The 24,815-nt window shown below is 37.5% G+C and overlaps 1 protein-coding gene across 3 annotated transcripts in view; it reads right to left on the bottom strand.

The window, feature by feature from the left end:
- LOC131239718 (lysine-specific demethylase JMJ25-like) overlaps nucleotides 1-24,815 on the bottom strand; it is a 42,478-nt gene that overhangs the window by 7,680 nt on the left and 9,983 nt on the right. For all 3 annotated transcript variants that reach the window (XM_058237555.1, XM_058237556.1, XM_058237557.1), the window contains exons 3-6: nucleotides 2,358-2,454; nucleotides 1,608-1,740; nucleotides 1,476-1,539; nucleotides 600-1,353 (exon numbers count right to left, since the gene is read on the bottom strand). In XM_058237555.1, the coding sequence (XP_058093538.1) occupies nucleotides 600-1,353; nucleotides 1,476-1,539; nucleotides 1,608-1,740; nucleotides 2,358-2,454 (1,048 nt within the window). The remainder of the gene's footprint in view (nucleotides 1-599; nucleotides 1,354-1,475; nucleotides 1,540-1,607; nucleotides 1,741-2,357; nucleotides 2,455-24,815) is intronic.

Here is a 24,815-nt window from a genome sequence, read left to right as displayed (position 1 = left end):
AAAAAAAACCATTGTGCATGATACAAGAAACAGAAACTCAGCCCCTAGCACCAGTCCTGCATTATAACCATATCAAGTTTGCTAAGCCTGCACAAGTATGGAGCCCTGGGCATCCACATGCAAGCACACATGCCAATATGGCACATGTGTGCAAGAAGTAAGCCTCCCATCAGGTAGGCCACAGTTTAAATCTTCTAACCCAAAAATTAGGCTGTTTCAATCAGGCAAGCAGTGCACAAAACAAATGGTTGTGCACAAAAATTTGTTTCGCCAGCAGGTATGTTTTGTACAATGATCATCTTGAGTGAAAAAGAATAAGTTTTTAAGCCGGACAAGCTAAGCAGTGTAACCCACCTGATGGAAAAGATCTTGTACACATGAATGTGACATTTTCATCTGTAATTTCATATGGATGGGCAAGGCTCCACACACATGTGAGCTTAGTTTCTTTTTCCTTTTTTTTTCATTATGGGCTTTGTAAACATTGGAAGACAGAACCCTAAAATGTGTTTACAATGATGCGCCCAAATAATGAGATGTATCTAAAGCCTAGATAGCAAAAATTCAACACTTAGAATCAAGAGTATAATGAAACTAACCTCACACCAATCCAGGCAATCAATGGCCTTCACCGAGAAAGATTCAGAAACAGCCTTGGATTTCGTCCTCTCACGTAATGCACGCCACATGACCATTGGCTCCCAGCTCAAGCCAGACGTAAGCTCAAGAACATTACGAACAATGACCGGTTCACCTCTCATCCAATGCCTCTGGAAATGCTCTAGGTCACCATGCTGAACATCTCTAGAAGTAGGACAATATAGATAATTGCTATTGGAATCTTCTCTCGAAGCTACTTTTCTTAAATTCTTGTTACCAAGATGTATTTGTCCGTTCTTATTAAAACAGGAGCACTGAAAAGAGCTATCAGACACTACGAGATAATTGTAGCTGCCATCTATTTCTTCTGCCTTTCTTTCCAACTCCAAAGTCCAATTGTCTGGAAAGATACACTTCAGCTCCAGAAGGCACTCACCACATCCACCCATGTCCTTCGAGGGACAAGAAATACTGCCATTATTGTTGGCCTTCCATTCAGTCAATGACCCAACACAATTTGTAGAGTTCTTATCCACACACACAGCTGAAGCATCTTTTTGTTCAGTAATGCTAGAGTTTGGTTCTTTCCCATGCAGATAAGCTCTACCTTTATCTGGAAATTGCATAACGACATCCTCATCATGTCTCTTTATGCAGCCTTCACGAATTTCCCGGCAACAATGAAGGCAGAGGTCATACGAACAATTTTGACAGCTTCTATGAAAATCAACAATAGAAGTTTTGCAATTATCACTGCTCCAAAAAAGACATTGAGATTAAATCCTCAACAAATTAGTGAACCAACAAAAGGAATTAGGAAATGTCCAATGTAGTGCAAAAAAAAAAATTATAACTATTCAGGGAAGAAAATCAACCAGAATGCGCGCTCATCGCTGAAACAGCCTGCCTGGAGAAGTTCTACTTCAGATAATGGTATTCCTATTCCAATGAAACATTCAGTCAGATGAAAAATTAAAGAAATGATAGCAAATTCAAGCACATCATACCTCGAATATTAGCCTCTATCTCCTTTTCCTTGATCTGTTCACTATTTAATTGTTTCAGAAATTGAAGAAGTACATGTATCAAATAGCAAGAATGACGGATTCTGCCTACTTCATTTATTTTCCTCTCTGAACTCTGCAGGCAAAGCACAAAATAAGGTATTGCCATCTGTATAAGTAGAATCAGTGGTTTAAATAGCTTACACTATATAGTGTGTAGCTTACACTACGTAGCGTAGCTTACCCTTAACGCTATGGAGCTCATGGAAATAGCTTAAGTTGTGTTTAGCCTACGCAATATGCTAATTTGCATAAGCTGCATGCTACTTAGCTTACACTAAAAGTTATTTTTCTACAAAATATCAAAATCAATTAATATTTTCAAGGATTTCGGACATTTTTCTATTTTCTATAAAAATTAGAAATCTTTTCAATGATTTTAGTTAACACAAGTAACATTGTTAAATTAGATCCTTTGCCCTTTCTTTATCTTTAAGATTTGCCCTATTTTTCCAATTACTTTAGGCTGTGTTTGGTTGCACCAAATATCATGAAATTTCATTATTATTCAAAAATTTAGTGCAAAATATCATGAAATTTCGTGATATTTGGTGCAACAAAGTGAGACCTTAGCTTATGCCTCAAGCTTCAAAGGGCCGGTGAATGCTTTGCTACACGCTATTTAAAACGCTTGAGTAGAATGTATAATAGTGATCTAGTAAAAGATATGCTGCAAGATACCCCAAAACAGACCTCCAGTATATCCATACGCAAGCATGTTTTACAATTGCAATTTCTACGACAGACAGGGCAAGCCTTTGCAACTTCTGCCTCTGACATATGAGGATACCTGAATTTAATGACAAAAATAAATAAATAAAAATTCAGAACTTTTTAAATTATAAGAAGCAAAATGAGTGGATTGGAAACTAAAATGGTATCCTTCACAAATTAGATTTAAAATAATAAAGTTACAACCCAAATAATCTCATGCTCCAAAAAATTTACATAAGGTGGAATGTCAGAACCACTTACGATACAGTTGCAAAAAGCTTACAAGGAATCATGAGCAAGTTTGCATGCAATGCATATGTTACAAAATATTACAAGTAAGAATAATCGGTGCATGAAGCCTGAAGCAAATATGACAACAAATGAAGGTGGAGCAGGGAAACGTCTATTTCAAAATGTTAGGGAGTATAAACAACTAGGGAGTGGGAGCGGGAGCAAGACTTTGAAGCATGATTCAAAGTGGGAGAAACACCTGATTTAAAGGATCTTGCAATGAAGGTGAGAAAACTTGGGAAATTCAGTGGGAGCATGAGCAAATTTTAGGGAGGAACGTTCTAGCCAAGGTGTGCCGTGACGGTAATGTTGGGCATAACAGTCCCCACCATTACCTTTACACATAACGTCCAATACGCCACCGTAATAGTAATACGTGTGTGTGTGTGTGAGTGCGCGCCAAAAATCCCAAAAAAAAGGGCGAAATTAGAAATATTTAAGGATTCCAAATATGTATTCTTTTGTGGTTTTAAACATGTTCATAATGGATTACTCTTTAGTAAGAATGTTGTCGCAACTAAAGTCCCAAAGTTCCTATGGTGTATGGCATTCATCCACCAATGATATCCCTAAGCATTTGGCATCATTCCCCCCAAGGGAATGTTTGCTTTGTTGTAAATGGAGGTAAGCACCGATAAGTAGATGTAAATAGCTCATTATTGTTATTTACATCCGTTTGATAGCCAGGGGTAATTCCACCTTGAAACTTAGTCCAAAAAAGGCTAATTTAAATATGTGGGGTCTACCATGATGTTTATGATATACCCACACCATCCATCCATTTTACCTGAACATTTTAGGGCACAAACCCAAAAATGAGGCAAATTGGAAGCTCACATGGCCCACACCATAGGAAATCATGGTCGTAAAAGGTTTTTAATGGTAGGCATTCAACCCACTGTTTCGTGTGGTGTGGTCCACTTGAGCTTTGGATTTGCCTCAATTTTGGGTTCATGAACTAAAATCACCCTGCAAAATGGATGGACGGTGTGGATAAGCCACATGTATCACAGTGGGCCCCACATGAAATTCACACCATCCTCGGTTTTAGTGTACAAAAAGCAAGCAGTCATTGTCGGCCAAGAAAAAAGAGCAAGGATTACATTTTAATTAATCATTACCCATTTGCAGGAATTTACATGGGGGAAATGAAAAACAAACACCCCCTAAGTAACTTTTAAAAATAATAATAATAAATTAAATTAAATTAAATTAAATAATTAAATAATTAAAAATAAAGTTGGATAAATAGTGTCGCCGATTTGGGGGGCCACTTAATTGCCTCCAAATCAGACCCAAATTCATGCAAGCTATGACCCATGTCCCACAAATGCATATCCCTAACCATTTGACTTCATTTCCCCAATTGAAATTAAGTTCGATTGAATGGTATCGTTGATTTGGGGGACCACTAGACGCCCCAAATCACCCTCAAATACATGTAATCTATTCGCACTCATCCCACTAATGTAATTGGCCCCAAATCGGTGGACATTTATTGGACGGTGAAGAACGAAAAATATCCAATGGTCCTATTTCAAAAGTGTCTGCAAATCAACAGTTAGGATCATTCAAACAATTTGATCTTTGGATTGTCACTTGGCAACAATGGTTGCCATAATTTAATTGGTTAAGTTCAAGTTCATATGTCACATGTACAATTTTTTTTGCAAATTAAAGTCGTTACTTAGATGTTGAGGGTCAAATATTATATATTAGACCTCAGTTATTGCTTGGATTTACGAACATGATACCGTTTAATGGCCCCCTTTAATCATGTTTGTGATGCAGAGTGTATTTACGAGCATGGACTGAAAAGGGAGCTTAAAGCATGGATTTAATGCTCTGATGACACTAAAGGCAAGGGACGGACTCCAGGGGACCAAGATTGACGGAATTACACACCAAAGATCCGAGAAAATCGGGAAACTAAAGCTCAAGTGGCCCAAAAATCGTCCAGAATGCAAGATCACTGGATTCCCACCATTCGTTTAGCTCGAAACTCCATACATGGCCTGAGGACAATAAATTAACCGTACACGTCAAATTTCAGCCATTGGATTCCAATAGAAGTGGCCCAACGAATAGATCAGCCCATAAACCGTCAATTTTTGGGCCCACATGACATCTGGATGTGCCTCAATTTTTGACTCAACGCCTTAAATGATATGGCAGAATGGATGGACGGAGTAGATTTCTTACAAACATCTCTGTGGGACCCATACATGTAGTGCATGTACAAGGTATGCAGGTGCACTGGGCGTGCACCAAACATCTGAAAGTCAGTCAGCAAGCGCTGACTGACTCTTCTTCTCAAATCAGATAATGCTCACAGCGGCGGACGTGGGTCCGCCGGTTTCACTCAATGGGGCCCACCCCTTGCTCCTTTAAATGATCTGAGCCGTCCATCTACTCCAGAGGGGAGTCGTGACCATCTCCAAGCTTTCTCTTCAGACTCATGCAAATGTAAGCATGTAAGAGCACCGTCAATCGCAAAATGGACAGCGGAATAGAAAACGACGTGGGCCACATCGATTCTAATAAAAAAATTAGCCATTTCCAATTGGTTTTTCGAGTAAAGTTCAATGATCGGTGTGGATTTTTTAACCGACATCAATCGTGGGTCCACCGACCATCACAGCGCTGAACGCGCAGGCTCTGTTTCGCAATAGAGCCTGCTGGCGAATCTTGTGGGCCACCACCGTACTTCATCGGTTGGATCTGGACCGTCCATTAAGGGCCCAAGGTCCCTCTCATCCAAGCCTAGATGGCCGAATCTTAGAAGACAGTGGAGATCAGTTTTTATTCATCCAAACGGAAGACGGACGGTGAACTGTACCGGCAAGAGGGCCACGTCATCAGCAGTCTAAAACTAGCCGTCTCTGAGTGATTTTTTCTTGTGATTCCAATGAACGGAGTGGATTTCTCCGTTAACTTCAATAATAGGCCCCACCAATCAATCAGCGCAAACACAGTTTCAATAAAGAGTTACGCACAGATCGCCGCCTGCGTTAGAAAACTTACGCATGAAGTTTTTTTCAGCCGACCCTCACAACTATAAAAAGAAGAGAGAGTGAGGGAGAGAGGCATTGAATTCTCCAGGGAGTGCTTGAAGTCAGAGAACGTCAGAGATAGAGAGTTTGTTCTTTAGAGTTTAATTTTTATTTATTTATTTATTTACTATTTGAGAGATCAAGCCCAATCATGTTGGGCTAAACCTCTTAGCTAGGGCTAAGAGGTGAAGCTTGTAGCGTGATGGGGGACTTTTAGCTGGTGCTTTTTATTTACACTGAATTGAATTTGATATTAGTTTGATTTTAAGGGAATGTTTTTAGTTTTTAATGGTCTGTTGTGACTAAAATTACAATAGGTCTGCGATAGCTTTTAGTATGTTCCTTTCCTTTTATGTTTATGACGTCAGGAAGCCCTATTGTTCACCATCGTCTCCTGGGCATGGTCGGATGATGGTACCCTTCCTAACCTTCATACATTGTTGATTAGTTGGTAATTAGTTTAATTCTGTTGTTTGCTTTGTCTCCTGGGCATGGTTTGGTGATGGAATCCATTCTAATTCATATACCTTTCATCTCTTGAAAACTAGATCAAAGTAGTCTAGTTCTAGTTAGTTTCAGATTACGTACAAGTTTCAGTCCCTTGGGATTCGACCTCGGTCTCACCGAGTTTATTACTACATCACAACCCTATACTTGGGGAGTGAACACTAGACTTTAAGTTGAAAACTTAAGTGCAAATTAAAAATAATTGTCAAGAGAATGCGATCATTAGAACTCCAAAAACATTTTCCAAAAAAAAAAAACTTTAAGAACTAAAAAACTTGCTTTTCAAAATTTTATCAAATCGTCAATTTAAAGTCTCATATAAATATATTCCGTAATTCACATAGGGCTATATACAAGCCAAGCTAGCCTGAAAAGCTCGCTCGATCTAGCTCGACTTGACTCGAACGATGACTCGAGGCGAGCCAAGCTTCATATGACCTAGCTCGTTTTGAAAACAAGCAAAGCTCGAACATAGTAGAGCTTAACTCGACTCGACTCGAACCCGGCTCGGCTCGAATATATTTAATATTATTATAGTTAAAAATTAAAAAAATTAAAACTTAAACCATACCGTACATGTTCACCCCTTTCTTACCCTTTCCCTTCCTTACCTAACTCGATGCGCTTGAGCTCCTCTCTCTCCCTCTCTCAACCACTCACCCAAGCTTGACTCAACGTCTGCTCGACTTATCTCAACCATACGGCCTGCACTTGCCCGAGCTCTCTCTCTCTCTCTCTCTCTCTCTCTCTCTCAGCACAAACAACAAGGTACCTTCTATGGCTCTATCTAATATTATATATCTACACACACACACACAGAGTTAATTGAATATTTGATTTGGGGGTTGGGTCAGTTGGGTCGGGTTGCTGGGTTGAGTCAGGTGCAAGTTGGGTGCTAGGTTAGGTCGGGTAGAACTTGACTCGACTCGAGGTAAGCTCGCCTCGAAAGCTTTGGCAAACAAGCCAAGCTCCAATGGTAAGTTCGAGGCTGAGCTCGAGGAGAGCACGAACGAACCAAGCCAAGCTTGACCCACCTTGACTCGACTCGGCTCAATGATTAGCCCTAAATTCGCATATGAACTTGGACTTAAAAGCATGGCCACGAACTATATGACTTCAAAATAAGGGGGCGAAAGCATAAATGTAGTCATGTTTTCAAATTTGATGTCAAAAGTCATAAAATGCAAATTCCTAACTAAGCTTTTTTTTTAAAAATATTTTTGATAAATTTTTTATTTTTATATGAAAAATCAAAAAAAGATAAATCTCTAAGTTTAATATTGCATTTTGAAACACTAGAAGTAAGAAATCAATTTATTTATTTTTTTAAAGGCTAAACAATTTGAGTTTGAAGAGATACCACCCAAGGAAAACCTTAAAGTTGAACCAAACCATCATTTAAGCTCTTATAAGAATAAAATAAAATAATTTATCTGCTTTAAAATATTTTTAAAAGAAATGACTAGGACGAGAAGAGGAGGCTTTTGCACGCAAAATTGGATCCATAAACGACGATGATTAGCAAGGAAACTCCAATTACATATACAAATTATAATTGCATATAGAGTGGCACAACTGCACAAGCTGCAACAAATTCAAGTGTAAGTGCAGAACACACTTATTTGAAAATCTTATTAAGGGTAAAAGTCTAGAATGAGAAAGCGCATGCATGAGTCTAAAGCATGATTGAGGTACGAGCGGCACCTAACTAGAAGGACCATACAAGTAATATGTGAATCATATTGATATGGCATGAGCAACTTCATTGGCTACAACCAAGGTGTTCCGTAGCAGTAACGGTGAGCATTACAATGCCCACCGTTAAGGTACGCCAAATTGGTGTAACGGGCAATACAAGGGGCGTAATAGGCCATACACCCCTGTATCGATCAAATAAAAAATTGTTGCTTAAAAAAATCCAGAAAAATATTCAGAAAATCCAAAAAATTATAAATATCCCAAATATGCATTCATTTATAATTTTGAAAATGTTTGTGGTAGTGTAACGGTCCAATCTTTGACGAGAATGCTATATCGAGCTATCTGATAAATTTATGAACTTGACAACCTAAAATTAACTGCAAACCTTTTATATTTAGTTTTGCAACTATATAATATTTATATAAATTTACTATATTAAATGCAATACCAAAACAACTTATTTTTTCAAGTTTAACTATTATTTATAGTGTTGGTGCACTACATACTTCACGACTCGAATACATTTCATTCAATATATAGAGTTTAGGAACTTTTGTATCCTACTATGTAATTCATATACCTAATAATTTGATATCATTTTCCCCCATAGATCTTAAGAAAAAAAAAAGTTAAAATTAAAATGGGTTAAGTAGTGTTGTCGATTCGAGGTTGATTTGGGGACCGTTTGATGCCCCAAACTAGCCTCAAATTAATGCAATCTATTGTCACTTATCCCACTCATGGATTGGGGGACATTTTTTAGATAGTAAAAAATGAAAAATATCAAATGGTCTGTCTTATTTCAAAAAACAAGTGTCTGCAAACTAATGGTGAAAATTGTTCAAACGACTTAATTTTGGGATTGTGACTTAGCAACAATGGTCCCAAATTTTAATTCGTTCATTTTGAGTTGATATATACCTCATATACAAATTTTCAGGGCCATGCAAGTTGGGTGCACTCGATTATGTATTATATATCCATGTCATCCATCCATTTTGGCAACTCATTTAAGCGCATGGTCAAAAAAATTAGGCAAATCCAGATCTCACGTAGACCACTAGTGGGCCAGGCGGGCCACCTCGATGTATTTGTATATCCATGTCATCAATCCGTTTTGCCAACTCATTTTAAAGCATGGTCCAAAAATTCAAGTAGATCTAAATTTTCAGTGGACCACTAGTAAGTATCCCCTTAAATGTGGGGCCCACCTCAATGCATTCGTCGTATATCCATGCAGGCCATCCTTTTTGCCAACTTATTTTAGGGCATGGTCCAAAAATGAGGCTAATCCAAATCTTAGGTGGACCACACAATAGGGATTTAATTCCCACCATTAAAAAATTCTTAGGACATTTTCTTATCAAGTTGTTATTTGTGTTCTCCCTACATCAAGGTCTATGTGACCTTATCAACAGGTTTGAAGGAAAATAATCATTATAGTGGGCCATATGAAGATTTTAACGGTGAGCATCCAATCCCAACCGCATGGTCCAATTGAGATTTGGATTCTTCATTTCAGGAATCATGCCCTAAAACAAACCTGAAAAACCGATGGATGGCATATATATACTACACATAAATCTAGGTGGGCCCCACGCAACAAAACAGTGCAAGTGCACTGCACTGCAAAGCATTGAAAAAAAAATAAGTGTGGCTCCAGCCATGAAGTCCATTCGTTTTTTCTAAGAGAGGAAAACTGAAAAGAAAAGAGAGAGAGAGAGAGAGAGATAAAGAGGGGCGGGAAGAAAGAAGAGGAACAGCAGCCGCAACCCAAAAAGAAAATGTATGTTTTTTTTTTCATTTTTTCTTCCCCTTTTCTTTAGGGTTCTTTTGCATAATAGTTGTTACAGTATAGTGCCGTAACGGCCGTTACAAACCCAAAAAACAGAGGTGCCCCATTTCGGAGTTGTATTGTGTAACAGTATTAACCATTACTGTTACGTATCGACTATTATGAATACCTTGGCTACAACACACTGTCGTACTCATTTGGTGGTTATGGATATGGTCAGGAATAAGCCTACAAATACAAATAAGGATAAGGTTATGGTCAGACGTATTCAAGGTATTCCTATGGGTAAGAAGATGACGAGCCTAGCCACAATTACATCCGATGATTAGTCATGTTCTCTACATATTATCCACTAATGGGCATACTATTGCAATTTGGGGAGGATGAGTACCAACAATATGTTAGAGAGCACATGGCTTGGTATCATCAAGTCATGACCAAGGCATAGTGTCATCATCATGTGGATTGTGGACCTGTCGTAATATGGCTGCTCCAATGGCAATAGAGAAAAACTTCCAACCTCCTCGTACCACCACACAAATATGCATTCAATGTATATATTTACTTCTTTTTATTTTTGATGCACTATGGTTTCTACTTGTATTGTATGATTTTTGAATGATACAAACTCATCTTGGACATGGTTCCATGACCTTTGTTCGATGGAGTCTAGTTTGGGCCCCTATACAATGGAAATCTATTATGCATACTTGTTTTTTTATTTATGTTTTGAGTTCGTGTCTCTTTTAACATCTCTTGGAGTTCTATTAAAATTTCCCAACATTTCTCTGATGATTCTTTAATGATTCACAAAAAATTGCATCATTATCCCAATGTTTCCCTTAGACTATCATACACTCCCTGATACGCACAATATTTTCCAATGCAATACCAATATGTGGCCATATCCTAAGGGAGCAATATAGGGTGCAATGTCGATACATAAAACATTACTGGTTAGAACTAGACCAAAGGGATGAAGATGCACCATGAAAAGTAACAAGTAGACGGCTAGTATCAGAGATCTCAATAATTGGTTTGTTGTGAACCACCCAAAGAAGGCATGTCATGAGGTGCATTGTGGGTTAACCATGCATGATGCAACTTCATCAGATGTATGTAGGGTAGGTTGTCTTTGGAGGCCATCTAACCAAGTCCCAACATGACTCTCTTATATGATGAGTATGCCCACTAGTTGTAGTCTTTATCATCATTAGAAGGATTACCACAATCATAACCAAAATAACCTCTAGATCAACCAACATGATCCTAATGACTCTGGAATCTACCACGACTACCATCACAACTATGAGAAGAGTCTGTTGTAGTTAGCTGTATAGGAACAATATTATTTGCAACAAGCATTTCTTTTTGACGATTTTCTTCCCACTACAGTAATAAGAAAACCATCCGAAGTGACAAAAGAGGATTCTTGCTAAGAATATGGGTATGAACAATCTCATTCTCAACAATAAGATCGACCAAGAAACCAAGTATCTATTGTTCTTCAATTCCAACCCTGCATTCTTTATCACAACATGACCTCATTAATGATTACTCAAGCCACATGCCACAAAGATGAATGTAGTAATCACCTATGAACTTCTCACCCTAATAAAAGTGATCAATTCCTCATCTCAATTGACGTACTATCACCATGTTCCTCTTCAGAGAGCATGAAGCTGCAATAAAATCATAGATTACATTCGTGGTCTTGCAATACATCAACGTCCTACCAAGCTCCAACTTCATTGAGTGAAATGACCATAACATAATGGCCATATTGTTAGCTTTCCAATATGCACATTCAGAGTCATGTACATGGCTTCACAACTTTACCATTGAGATAACCCAACTCCCGTCTTCCCCAATAAACATCCTTGCCGACTTTGACCACTCTAAATAGTTTCCAGAGTCAAACTTCAATGTAATAATCTACAAACTTTAGGTGATTTGCAGCACCAAATAATAGCATTCCCTTCGAGTTTCATCAAACACATCCCAAATATATATTACAAACTCACAAACCACCCTTAGAGCCTGTTTGGATCAAAGTGTTCTGTACCCACTATGATACGGCTGTAAATGCCAACACGTATAGATAACGGTTGTGACTGTTACGCTATACAGGGTGAAACAGGACAATTGATTTTTTAAAACCGTATCGGCCGTTACAGGGGCCATAACAGCCGTCATGGGGCATAACGATCGTATCCACTATAATGGTCGAAAATCGACCACTTCTTTTTTCTATGAAAATTTATTTTTTCCTAATTTTTTCACTTTTCTCATTCCAAAAATTTTCTTACATCGTTCTACATCAAATTTCAACCACTCATACTATAGTTTTTTAGGATTAAAATAGTATATTAAAGTGATTTAGGCAAATAGAAGGCTCTGAGGGCCATATTTTCAAAAAAAAAAAAAAATGAAGAAATTGGTATATATGCATTTTTTTCCCAATTTCTAATTTTAATGCTTGATTGTAGTGTGTAAAAATTAGAGACATAACCATGTTCATAAATTCATCAAACAATCCAATACAACACTCGCTAAAGAGTGGACCATTACACTACCATAAACATGTTCAAAACAAAAAATGAATACAAAGTTAGAATATTTACATTATTCTAAATTTTCAAGATATTTTTTTAGAATTTTTTGGAAAAAATTTTTAGAACCGTTACCGAGGTCGTAAAGGTCGTTACATCCCCGTATCAATCGTTACTACCGATACCTGTATCGGTGACGGTGGTGACCGTTGCAACCACCATTACCGATACGGAATAGTTGGGTTTGGATTCATGGAAATGAAAGGAAAAGTAATCTTGTTCACCATGAAACTCACTTTCCCTTGTTTGTTAAGCCTTTATTTGTGGGAATTTGTGAGAAATATTATTTCCCACTTTCTATCTTTGTTTAAAAATAAACAAATTTATTTTCCCACCCACCTTCACCCCTAAGAAAGGCATTTTCCCACGGTGCAAGGAAAATGGGTGTCTTGAGGGTTAAGTCCAAATGTGTCAACATCCATCTTCAATTGCCTTACATGTGCCACATGTGCTAATCTTCCAAATGAGCCATTATCGATCTTTGGTTATGCCCCACATGCCACTATGCCACATGTGTCACCATCCATCTTCTCATGCCATGCATGTGTAAAGCAACCCACATGCAACACCATCTTCTTTGGCAACCCAAATGTGCTAATGTGCCACATACACCACCATTCATCTTCTCCTACGCCCCACATGTGCAAAGCACTCCATGTGCATCTATGTGCCATCACCCATCTTCAATTGTTCCAAATATACCACATGTGCCAGTATGCACTAATGCTGCAACTAGCTTCAATTACTACATGTCAAATGTGCCAATGTGTTTTGTGCCACATGCCACAATAAAACTTCAAGCACTTCATATGCACTAAGCGTGCCTCAATTTAACCTCAAGCACCCCACATATGCCATGCATGCCACATGTGCCCCTATCATCTTTAAGTATCCCATATGTGCCACAAGTGCTAATCTAGCACATGCTAGTGACAGCCTAGAATGTTTTTCAAGAAAAAATATATATATTTGTTTCGTCAAACAATAAATTCGAAAATAGATTATAAATTTCTAAGAAAAACTTGTTGAAAAAACAAAGAAAGAAAATCATGCTTCCTTACCCACAATTTCCCAAAAATAAGGTTTCCCAAGAAATACCATTTCCTTTCATATGCTTTCTATGAATCCAAACTAGCCCTTAATGATGACATTGAACAACAGTTATAATCATTAAAAAATTTAAAAACAGAAATTGCAAGGGTTAGGAGGCAAAACCACCACGTAAAAATATCACAAAACTCTTAAATCCCAATAGATTGGAGAGATTCAAATTTGCAAGGCATCGAACCTATCCCATTGAACGAATCAAAGCATTAAATCCCAATGTTGTCGAATCGCATATGCCTATGCGCAAATGCGATTGCACAATCGCATATGCAACCGCATATTTATTTATTTAAAAAAAAAAAATCGAAAATTTTATTTATATATATAGGGAAAATCAATTACACATCAAGTCATCGACATTCAATAATATAGTTAACAAGAAGTAACAACAAAATTAACAAGATATTTATTTATTATTGTCGAAAATCAACAAGCTATCTTCCTTGAAACTTAAAAGTGCCTTAATCTTGATCTTCCAACTTCCAAGAGAGAGGCAATGTAGGAGAGAGAGAGAGAGAGAGAGATAGAGAGAGAGAGATTAAAATCACTTGGAAGTAGGAAATACAAGAGAGAGAGAGAGATTAAGACTACTTGTATTTAAGAAATGTAAGAGTAAGAGAGTTTTGAGTGAGAATATTGCAAATGGAGGGGATTTGGAAGCCTTTTTATAAGCAAAATGTTGTTTTTTTTTTTTTTTGCAAAAAAATAATATGCCATGGCCAATATGCGATCGCATATGTGCCATGATCGCATATGCGATTTGCATATGGATATGCGCATATGCGATCGCATATACGGTCGCACATGACAACACTGTTAAATCCCCATAAAAACTCCACATAAACCACACCAAACCTAAATCTTGTTTCAAGTTTTTCTAGGGTATTTCCGATACAAACCAAAAAAAAATCCCAAAAATCACCATAATCCTTCTAAGATCACCTTCTACAAAAAAGTGCAGTTTCTTCATCATCAAATAACTTAGTTGTACAGTCCTAACCCCATCCATATGGGTGGATAACATCATCAATGGGTCCTACCGACATAGCTTTAGATCCTGCTTTGATACCACATTGAACCTTCAACAATAATAATATAGAACGATGAGATTATACGAAGAGCAGAGAGAGAGAGAGAGAGAGAGAGTCCACTATGGTACTCTGCATGCTATAAAACTTCTAACATTATGAAGTAAAATACAAAGTACTCCACATGACTACTTACTTCTTTACAGGGGCAAGCAGCAAGTTGGCATTATTCAACAAAATTGATGAGATCTACTAAATGAGGCAGGTCTTCTGGGAGACAAGCCTACCGAAACTCCCATGAATATAAAAAAAAAAAAAAAAAGTTGAGTATGGAACAAGGAGAATTGTTTAATGATCCAAGAAGATATTGTTGACATTTTGAAAAAAACAAATGATATATTTAGAGATTACAGAACTAGATTTCACATATCATGTCAGTGTGGTCAACAAGGTATTCCAAAACAATTATGTAATAGTAAAAAATCCATAATGGCCATTACGGCCCTTAGTATAACAACAACAACGTAGCGACCACCATTACTATTATGGAATACGTTTATGGTCAATCAGTTCATGCAAGCTCCTCGTATTTCTCAATATGAAGGTTGTGCTTCATGTACCCGAGCATAGTACATGAAGTATTTAAATGGAGCTCCTAGTCGGGGTTCTCTATAAGCGAAATGGCCATCTTCAATTAAAAAGGTATTTATATGCAAAGGATTAACTTTCCATCCAATAAGCAATCTATTACCGACAGTGTTGTCGTGTGCGGTTGCATATGCGCATATATAAGCATTGATCGCATATGCAGTGATGGTATATGTGATCAACGCATATATGCGATCACATATATGGGATATGCAAGCGTATGCAATGTATGTGATCACATATGTGCCCAACGGTCAGAAATCTGATCGTTGGGAATTTATTTATTTATTGCAAAATCTAGACTTTTTGTCTATAAAAATGCATTCAAGTCCCCTCTATTTGCAAGTTACATTCACTCAAACTCTACTCTACTCTAATACTTTCAAATCCCTCACTCTTTAATATTCTTCATCTTTCAACTCTCAAGTTCCAAGTCTCCAAGGCCCAAGCTCCAACTTCTTTCAAGTTTCAATCAAGAATCAAGATCTAAGAAGCAAGAATACATCAAATTCCTAGTCTCTTACATTACACAGTTACATTTACATTCTCTCATTTCATTTTCTACATCTATCTCTTTCTAGTTTCTGGTTTTAAGTTTCTAAATACATTCTCTCATTTCATTTTCTACATTCTCTTATTACATTCATTCTCTAGATATTAGATAGTTAGATAACATTCATTCATACACTCTCTCTCTCTCTCTCTCTCTCTCTCTCTCTCTCTCTCTCTCTCTCTCTACATTCTTTAATCTCTAGATTCCCTATAATCTACATTCATTCATTCTCATTCCCTACAATCTATACATGCATTTCCATTGAAATTTGAATGTATTCTATATTTCTATATCTTTCTCTACATTTAAGACTCAACAATCCAGACATTTTTTTTTATTTTTTTTTTACAACTTGCAAGATAAGATTCAACTTTCAAGAATCAAGCAAGAGTTCAAAGAATGCAAGAATCTACATTCTACGATACTACAAGTCTATAACTACAAGATTCAAGAATTTTAGATTCAAATTTTTTTGTATAATTATCTATTTGTTTTTATGGAATTGTGTAACTCTCTCTCTCTCTCTCTCTCTCTCTCTCTCTCTCTCTCTCTCTCTCTCTCTCTCTCTCTCTCCCATCTCTTTAGTCTTTACTTTAGTATTTAGTTTTTACAAGTTGTAACAAGAAGAATCAATACACCATGTGACGCAGGGGAGGACGTGAGGTCAAGCATTGTCTTCCTCAAGAGGATAACTATTCCGAATCCACGGAACTTCTCTGGACTCCTCACAGAGACTTCTCGAATCCACGTGGAAAGAAAGCAGCAAATAGAAATAAATTCTAATAAATTCGAAATTGATTAATTAATTAATAAAAACGGGTTCACAACCCTTTAAATAGGGATACCAACCAATAGGAAAGAAATCATAAGCAAACTAAAACTAAAACTCCTAGAAATTCGCAACTTACTATACATAGTAAATTTACTTTTTATAGTAAGTTTCGTATGTAGCTTAACCACGTTATTCTCCTAATTATTATAAGCACTTTTCATGTCGGACACAACTCCTAAAGCCCAATGAATGAAGAGTTATAATCAAACTAAAACTTACTATTTATAGTAAAAACGGAACTAAACATGGAATTTCACCGTTAATAGGATGGAATCTCGCAAATTCGACATGGGCAACCCGGCATAGCCGGGTTGGTTGGCTAAAGTAGCTCATCCTACCCCAAAATCATATATGGTACGTCGAGTAACTCATTTCGGTTTGCAAGATATGCCTGTTTTATGGTTCTGACGTTCTTGATGATTTGTCTCTGATTGGGCCTTCTTTGATTCATCTTGAACATGAAAGTGTCTGCGGCCCGCTCTACATCACCATGTCTTCTCCCCAATCTTCCTATTTGAAACTCAAGTCAAATGACCTAGGTTAGAAGTATGAGCGGTATCATAGTACTATAGATAAGACCCGCATAGTATGTGAGTTATGTGGGTTCCAATGGCATTGCAAGGCGCAATCAACACCTTGCGCATACACCGGGATCAAATGCAAGAACATGATGCGGACATCAGTGGTGCACCCTTTAGAGTGTACTACAGGAGGCGTCGTCATCGACAAAGTACTCGAGCGGAGGAGTTGATGTGGATGGACATTAGGTCCAACGGAGCCATTTTTTTACGTGATACGAGGGCAGGAGCAGCATGCCAGCACCCTGATCACAGGCCCATAGGTCGAATTTCACACCCTGTCGCATGTCGAATTTCACACCCTGCCACACGGGTGTTTTAGTTTTAGGCTTTTTTTTTTTCTTTTTCCTTGTTACAGGGGCTTTATTGCTTTTTTTCCATCTTTTTGTTATTTTTCTTAGTTTCAGGGGCTTTAACGCACTTTTACTTTTTTCATGGCTTATATATAACCCTATTTGAATTATTAAATGAATAGAAATTCGTATCTCTTCTTCCTCTTTTATCAAGAGATTAGGGTTTCGAGATTGGCCTTTGGGCGTTGACGATTCCATCCCGATTTCAGGTTTCCTTCTTCCAAGATCTTTGAGGTGAAGGAAGAGATAAGAAATTCACCTTCTTTTCTTTTGATGACAAAGGACCCATAGTTTCTTCATCTCAAACCCTCCCTTCTCCATCCCTTTCATTCTTCTGAACATTCCTTTTGATTTAAACGGAAAAAAGAGATGGTTAGTCAGTAGAATCAAATCCAAGCTTGACCGTGGACTAACTTATGCTAAATCTGGAATATCTTTATATCCCTAGGTCCTCCATTTTTACTGTTTATGTGATTTTATGCTAGGGGCATGATCCTAATGGAATGATATCATCTCTGTGTTGAGATTTTCATAATTCCTTTGATTAAAAAGCAATTCGTTGATTATTTTATTTATTTGAATCCAATCATCCTGATTATGCATGCATCTAGGGTTAGGCTATCACATGTCCCTACATCATAACATGTAACGACATTGCTCCAGAAATTCAAAGGAAAATCATGGAGTATATGAATAAACAATCGAGAAAGAGATGCAATAATGCCACACGTCAAAAGGAATTTATGAAACAAGATACGCACGAGGATATAAACAAAGTTGATGTAAATGAAGCTAATCCTACACCACCCTCCCCCCAATTGAGAGACCAGTCTGGACCATCGACCTCGAAAAGAACTCGTGGGCATGGGCCCATGTATAGATGATGTAGAGCACAAACTAAGAATACAGTCGACCAAAGGGGTCGGGGCAAAGGGCAGACTCAAACAACTTTAGAAAACCAATATAAATAAAAAAAATAGTAAACCACTATTCAATATATTACTAAGTGGTTTTACCAAGCTGGTGTTGCCTTCAACATAGTTAAAATGAAAAGCTTCAAAGTTATTATTGATGCAACAGGTCAATTTGGACCTAGGCTTAAACCTCATTCACATCAAGAAATGAGGAAGACGTGCTTCAAAGTCGAAGTTGATTATACACGATCCTTCATAGCCGAACATAAGGAATCATGGAAAACATATGGTTGTTCACTCAAGGCCAACGAATGGACCAATAGATCCAGTGGGTCTCTCATAAACTTTTTGGTGAATTGTCCAACTGGGACAATATTCTTGAAGTCCGTGGATGAATAGGGCGATTCATATACTACAAATTACTTATTTAATTTACTAGATAGTAGTTAAGTAGGGGAGGAATACGTTGTCCAGGTAATTACAAATAACGTGTAAGTGTTGTGCACACTTTTGTTTGTCAAATTTCGATGAGATAAAACATCTTAAGTGATGGAAAGTTCACCTTCAAGAACAATGGAAAGTTCACCTTTAAGAAAGATGGAAAGTTCACCTTCAAGAACAAACCATGAAGTTGGATAGTGCAAGCACAAGTTCAAGTCATAGATAATTCAAGCTAAAGAGTATTCAAGTTCTACTACTTTTCTAGTAGAAGATCAAGCTCCACCTTCAAGTAGAAGATTCATCATATACACTTCAATGTCCAGTTTTCTCAGGTATAAATGACCCTAGAAAGACCTTAGACTTGGGTGTTTTCATATGTTAAACTTATACGGGTTTTTATACTTTGGTTAGGCTTTAGTTCGACTAGTTTAAGCCTTGATTCGACTAGTCTAAGCTATGGCTCGACCAATCTAAGTTTTTCTTAGACCAGTCCAAGATTTAAATTTAAAAATCGGATATTCCTGGTGGTTTCTCAACCAATCGAGCAAGCTGCTCGACCAATCGAAAAGACAACTTCGACCAGTCGAATGGTGCTCGACTCAAGGTCCAGTGACTATGCTCGACCAGTCGAAGAGAGCCCTCGACTAGTCGAGCAGGGCCTTCAAACAGTCAAAGAACAGTTTTATCCGATCGTGCCCAAAATTTGAAATTTAGTTAGATCTTAGACGACTCAAATGAGACCTTAGACGAGTCGAAGCAACAACATTTATAAATAGAGGACTTCTCTCATTCTGAAACTATCAATCCAAGCTAAGAAAAGCCTCCACTTAGAAAGAGAGAAGTCCTCACTATCATCAAATTATTGCATGATATTTTATATTTCTGTTTATATAGCTTTTTTTTTATTCATTGATCTCTCGTTTATAAATCTTACTTTTTAGAAAAGAGAGTAATCACTCTTCTTTTGAGACCTAAGGAATTCAAACAAATAGCCTGAGGTTTGAATTAATTTAAAATCAATTTAGAACCTAGTACCCTTGATTGTATTATTGGACATTGAACATTCTACATCAAGCGAAGCAGTTCTACAGGCTACATCCAGAACATTTTCAAGAAGAAGATAAGTATCATTCTGTACTCTTGTTTTTTGTTTCTTTGAGATATCTAGAACATCTCATGTATTGGTTTTGACTGAGATAGCCAGAAAATCTCAGCATGGGGTTTTGTTTGTGATAAACCATCTAAAAACACAACTGTATAGGTTTTAAGGTGAACCTATGAAAACCTTGTTTATTAGTGAACACAAATATCACATCACTTGTAATTATTGGGAGTGGAGTAGGTGTGGCTGTTTCTGAACAGTTGGTGTACACACCAAACCACTATAACTCCTGGTGTTTGTGATAAACAATTTAAGTTGTGTATCTATGGTGAATGATTGTAATTTGTTTATGCTTATGTGGTGAATGCTTGTAATAGATAGCTCTCTCCTGCCTCTTGCTTAGTTTGTGATCTTGATCCTCATAACATTCATGAAATCAGGTTGTCCTACCTAAAACTTTATTTTTGGTGTAAGGTTGTCCTATGAACAAAGTTTAAATCAATTTCTCAATACTACTGCTATTGAGATTAGCGATTTATTCTGATTTATTTATTATTTCAGTACCTTGAAATTTTATTTGGCGTAGTCCTATTCACCCCCCCTCTAGGACTGTTAGCTCGCCTTTTTCACAGCGCAACCTCATACATAGATGTTGGTCATCTTCTTATGAAAAAGAGGCGTCATTTATTTTGAACCCCTTATGCAGCGCATTGTGTTGATCTCAAGGTGTCCCAAATCGGTTACGTATCGGCCGTAACGGTCAATATGTAACGGTAACAACGATTACTATTACACGATACGGGAAGGTCCAGAAAAAATGAACCGAAACAGTCATTCCGAGCAATAACCCTAAAAGAAAACATTTTAAAAAAAAAACAAAAAACAAAAAAAGAACCTGATTCTTCTTCTTCTTCTACAACACTGTTGTGGCTGCTGCAGCTCCTGCTTCTTATTCTTCTTCTTTCTGTTGGAGTGATAAAGTCCCTTGATATACATTGATACACCACACTCTAACAGCTTAAGCTTTTAGAGTAAATGGTTGTTTGACATGGTATCAAAGCAGGTCCTATGTTCGAATCTCGAGAGCAGAAAATATGCCTCGCTAATATATTATTCTCCCACAGGGTGGTCAAGAAAATCAGGTCCGGCCCAAGGACCGGGAAATCAAGCCTAGCCTATTTATGGTTCCCGTGCGAAGTTCCCACCCCACACGTGCGGGGGGGTGTTGGAGTGATAAAGTCACTAGATATACATTGATACGCCACACTCTGACTAGGGGTGCACACGGTTCGGTTTGGTCCGGTTTTGGGGTGAAACCGGAACCGAACCGTTCCTAACGGTTCTAGGAAATTTGGAACCGGAACCGAACCGTTGGCACCCTAGAACCGAACCGGAACCGAACCGTTAAAACCGGTTTGGTTCCGGATCGGTTCCACGGTTCTTGGCTTTTTATAATCCAACCAAATTGCAAGCCCATGTCCATCCATGTTGTGGTCCATTTGATGAATGGTTTAGATGTTGTATAAGGTGTTCAAAAATACATTTATGAAAATAATTATTCTAGAGAAAATAATTATAAGATATGCAAAAATACATCGGTTCGGTTCAAGGTTCGGTTCCACGGTTCGGTTCTACGGATCGGATCCACAGTTTGGTTCTACGGACCGGTTCACGGTTCGGTTCGGTTCTACATACCCCCAAACCGAGAACCGAACCGTTGTTACCGGTTCTTTGATTTTTGGAACCGGAACCGGAACCGTTGCACTCTAGAACCGGACCAAACCGGACCGTTTGGTCGGTTCCGATCCAGTTCTACGGTTCTACCAGTTAAATGTGCACCCCTAACTCTGACAGCTTATGCTTTTACAGTAAATGGTTGTTTGACACTTTCCCCTCTAGTGAGACTCCCTCTCCGCCCTCTCTCTCTCTCTCTAATAAAATAAAAAAAAACCCAGGTGGCGTGGCTATAAAACAACCATGCACTTTGTTTTGTTTAGTCTGCAGCGCATGCCGCTTAAGGGCTGTTTGGTTTTCCCATCTACCAGTAAATGGAGGCAGTTGAGTAATTATTACATCTCACCGTCGTTTAAAAAATTCAACAAATACAGGCATTTAAGAATTTATAAAATCGCAGGAATCAAAAACTGCAAGTGGTGCCATATCTCGACCGCCCTACATGTAATCAATGGGAGAGACGACGTGTCGATAAAGGATTGTGGAAATGACCGTTTTCAGTTTTGGTAGTCCGCATGACTACTAAAGCTCGTCATTCCCTCGGTCCGAAGATAAATAAACAAAAGGGTCGTCTTCTCTTCTCAGTGACATCACAATCAGATGCTTTGTCTTCTCTTCACACTCAATCCTCCTATCTCAGTGAGATCAATACCAGGCACTCGTCTTCCCCATTCAAACCCACTTCTCCTTTTAACCGCACGCACCATAGCTCATTTAAACCCACTAGCGGACATACTTCTCTTCAAACCCACTTCTCGGTCCGAATCTACATATCAGAGAGGGGTTACGTCTTCTCTTCAGACTCACTCCTACGACTGCTTTGCAGAGTTTTTGTCTTCCAAAATACCATATTCAGGTGTTGTTTTCGTGTCCCATTACTTCCATTTTTTTGACATGGAAATACATTTCTCATGTGTCGTTCAATGACAGTGTTATTTTATTTTTTTTTTCTAATGTGAAGGTCGAAGGTGTAGGTGCGGGCACGAATTTTGTGCTTGGTCGGACATTCGAAGATTTCTTCGAAGGTGGGTTCCGGTCTGTGAAATCGGAAATAGTTCTTCTTCCGTTTTATTTCATATTATGGTCCAAATTTACCATGCAACGGTCACCTACTAGATCAGCATATGATGTAAGTTGTATCCAAACAAGAATTCCATTCACGTGATAGATAAGAGCCTAGACACCATAAGGTTGATTTGACAACTACATTCACTGCCCAAACATGTATGGAGTGAAGTGATGCATGTTTTACTTGAAAAAGTGTAAAAATCAAACAATGGGGGAGGAAAGTAATATTCCTCTAACAACCATTGTCTTTATAGGCACAAAGTAATGATTCTTACTTTACCGCCAACTACGCAGGTAATTGAAAAACCAAACAAGCCCTTAGTGCACTTGTACTGTTTTAGTGCATGTGGTCCACCTTGATTTATGTGTTGTATATCCATGTCGCCCATCGGCTTTTACTGACCATTTCAAGGCATGGTCCCTAAACTGAAGCAAATCCAGATCTTAAGTGGACCGCACAATAGGATTGAATGCCCACTGTTAAAAACTTCTTATGGCCCACTATAATGTTTATTTACCACTGAAACTACCGATAGGGTCACATGGACCTGGATCAAGGGAAAACACAAGTCGCAACTTATAAAATAATAATAATAATAATAATAATTAAAGTTTTAATAAGAAAAAAATAATAATAAAAGTTTTAATTGTGGGAATTCAATCCCTACTGTGTAGTCCACCAAATATTTGGATTTGCCTCAATTTTTGGACCATGCCCTAAAATGAGTTGGCAAAAAGGATGGACGACATGGATATACAACAAATGCATCAAGGTGGGTCGTATGGTCTGGGCATCATTCATAGTGGTCCACCTGAGCTTTAAATCTGCCTGATTTTTTGGATCATGCCTTAAAATGAGTAGGCAAAATAGATTGACAGCCCGGATAAACAAATACATCAAGTTAGACCCCAATTTCAAGGCCTCACCCACTAGTGGTCCACCCGAGATCTGGATCTACCTCATTTTTGGACCATGCCCTAAAATAAGTTAATAAAACGAATGGACATCATTTATATACAATACATACATTATGGCAGGCCCCATGTACATGGCCCTAAATATTGTCCATGAGGCGTACAATAACTCATAATTAATAAATTAAATTATAGCATTGTAGTTGCCAAGTCACAATCTCAAAATTAAATTGTTTAAACGATTTTCACCATTAATTTGCAAACACTTGTTTTTCTGAAATAAGATCATTTGATAATTTTCATTATTCACTTTTCAATAAATGTCCACCAATCCATTAGTGAGATAAGTGTCAATAGATTACATGAATTTAACGTTGATTTAGGGCATTGAATGGTCCACCAGATCAACTTTAAATCGACAACACTATTTATTTGGATATAATTTCAAATTTTTTTCTTAAGATTTATTGGGAAAAATGATATTAATTTGTTAGATATATGAATTACATAAGTGGACATGAAAGTCCCTAGATTGTATGTTGAAATAAAATGTACACGAGTCATGAGGTATGTAATACACCAATGCCTACAAATATGAGATATTTTGGTATTAGATTCAATCTAATTAATTAATATTGATATTATATATAGTTAGATAATTAAATATGAAAGATCTCTAGCCAATACTAGGTTGTCAAATTCATAAATTCATCAGACAGCCCGATACAACATTTTCACCAAAGAATGGACCGTTACACTATCATAAACATGTTCAAAATTATAAATGAATACATATTTGGAATATTTATAATTTTCTAAATTTTTTGAATATTTTTTCAAAATTTTTGAAGCAAAAAAATAATAATAATAATAAAATAAAATTGTTATAAGCACCGTATTAGCCATTACAGCCCCATATCAACCGATACAGGCCATATCTGTATCAATAACGATGAGGACCATTACACCCACCCTTAGCGCATTGGTACACCTTGGTTGATCTTATGATAGAAGATATAGGTATGTTATTTTTAAAAGTGATTGCAAGAGCAATAAGAATCACGGTCTTTGGGTACAAACATGCCCTTCTTCTCAGTCGAATGAGAAAATACATTAGGAGTAACTTATTACTTCCAACAGTCACCCGTTTCGCTACAACCTTCCTTAACACTACAAATATTAAATGCAAAAAAATCAAAACTCAA

This window comes from Magnolia sinica, chromosome 3, assembly GCF_029962835.1.
Source record: "Magnolia sinica isolate HGM2019 chromosome 3, MsV1, whole genome shotgun sequence".
NCBI classification, from domain to species: domain Eukaryota; kingdom Viridiplantae; phylum Streptophyta; class Magnoliopsida; order Magnoliales; family Magnoliaceae; genus Magnolia; species Magnolia sinica.
This window is presented reverse-complemented; position numbering and strand designations above follow the sequence as displayed.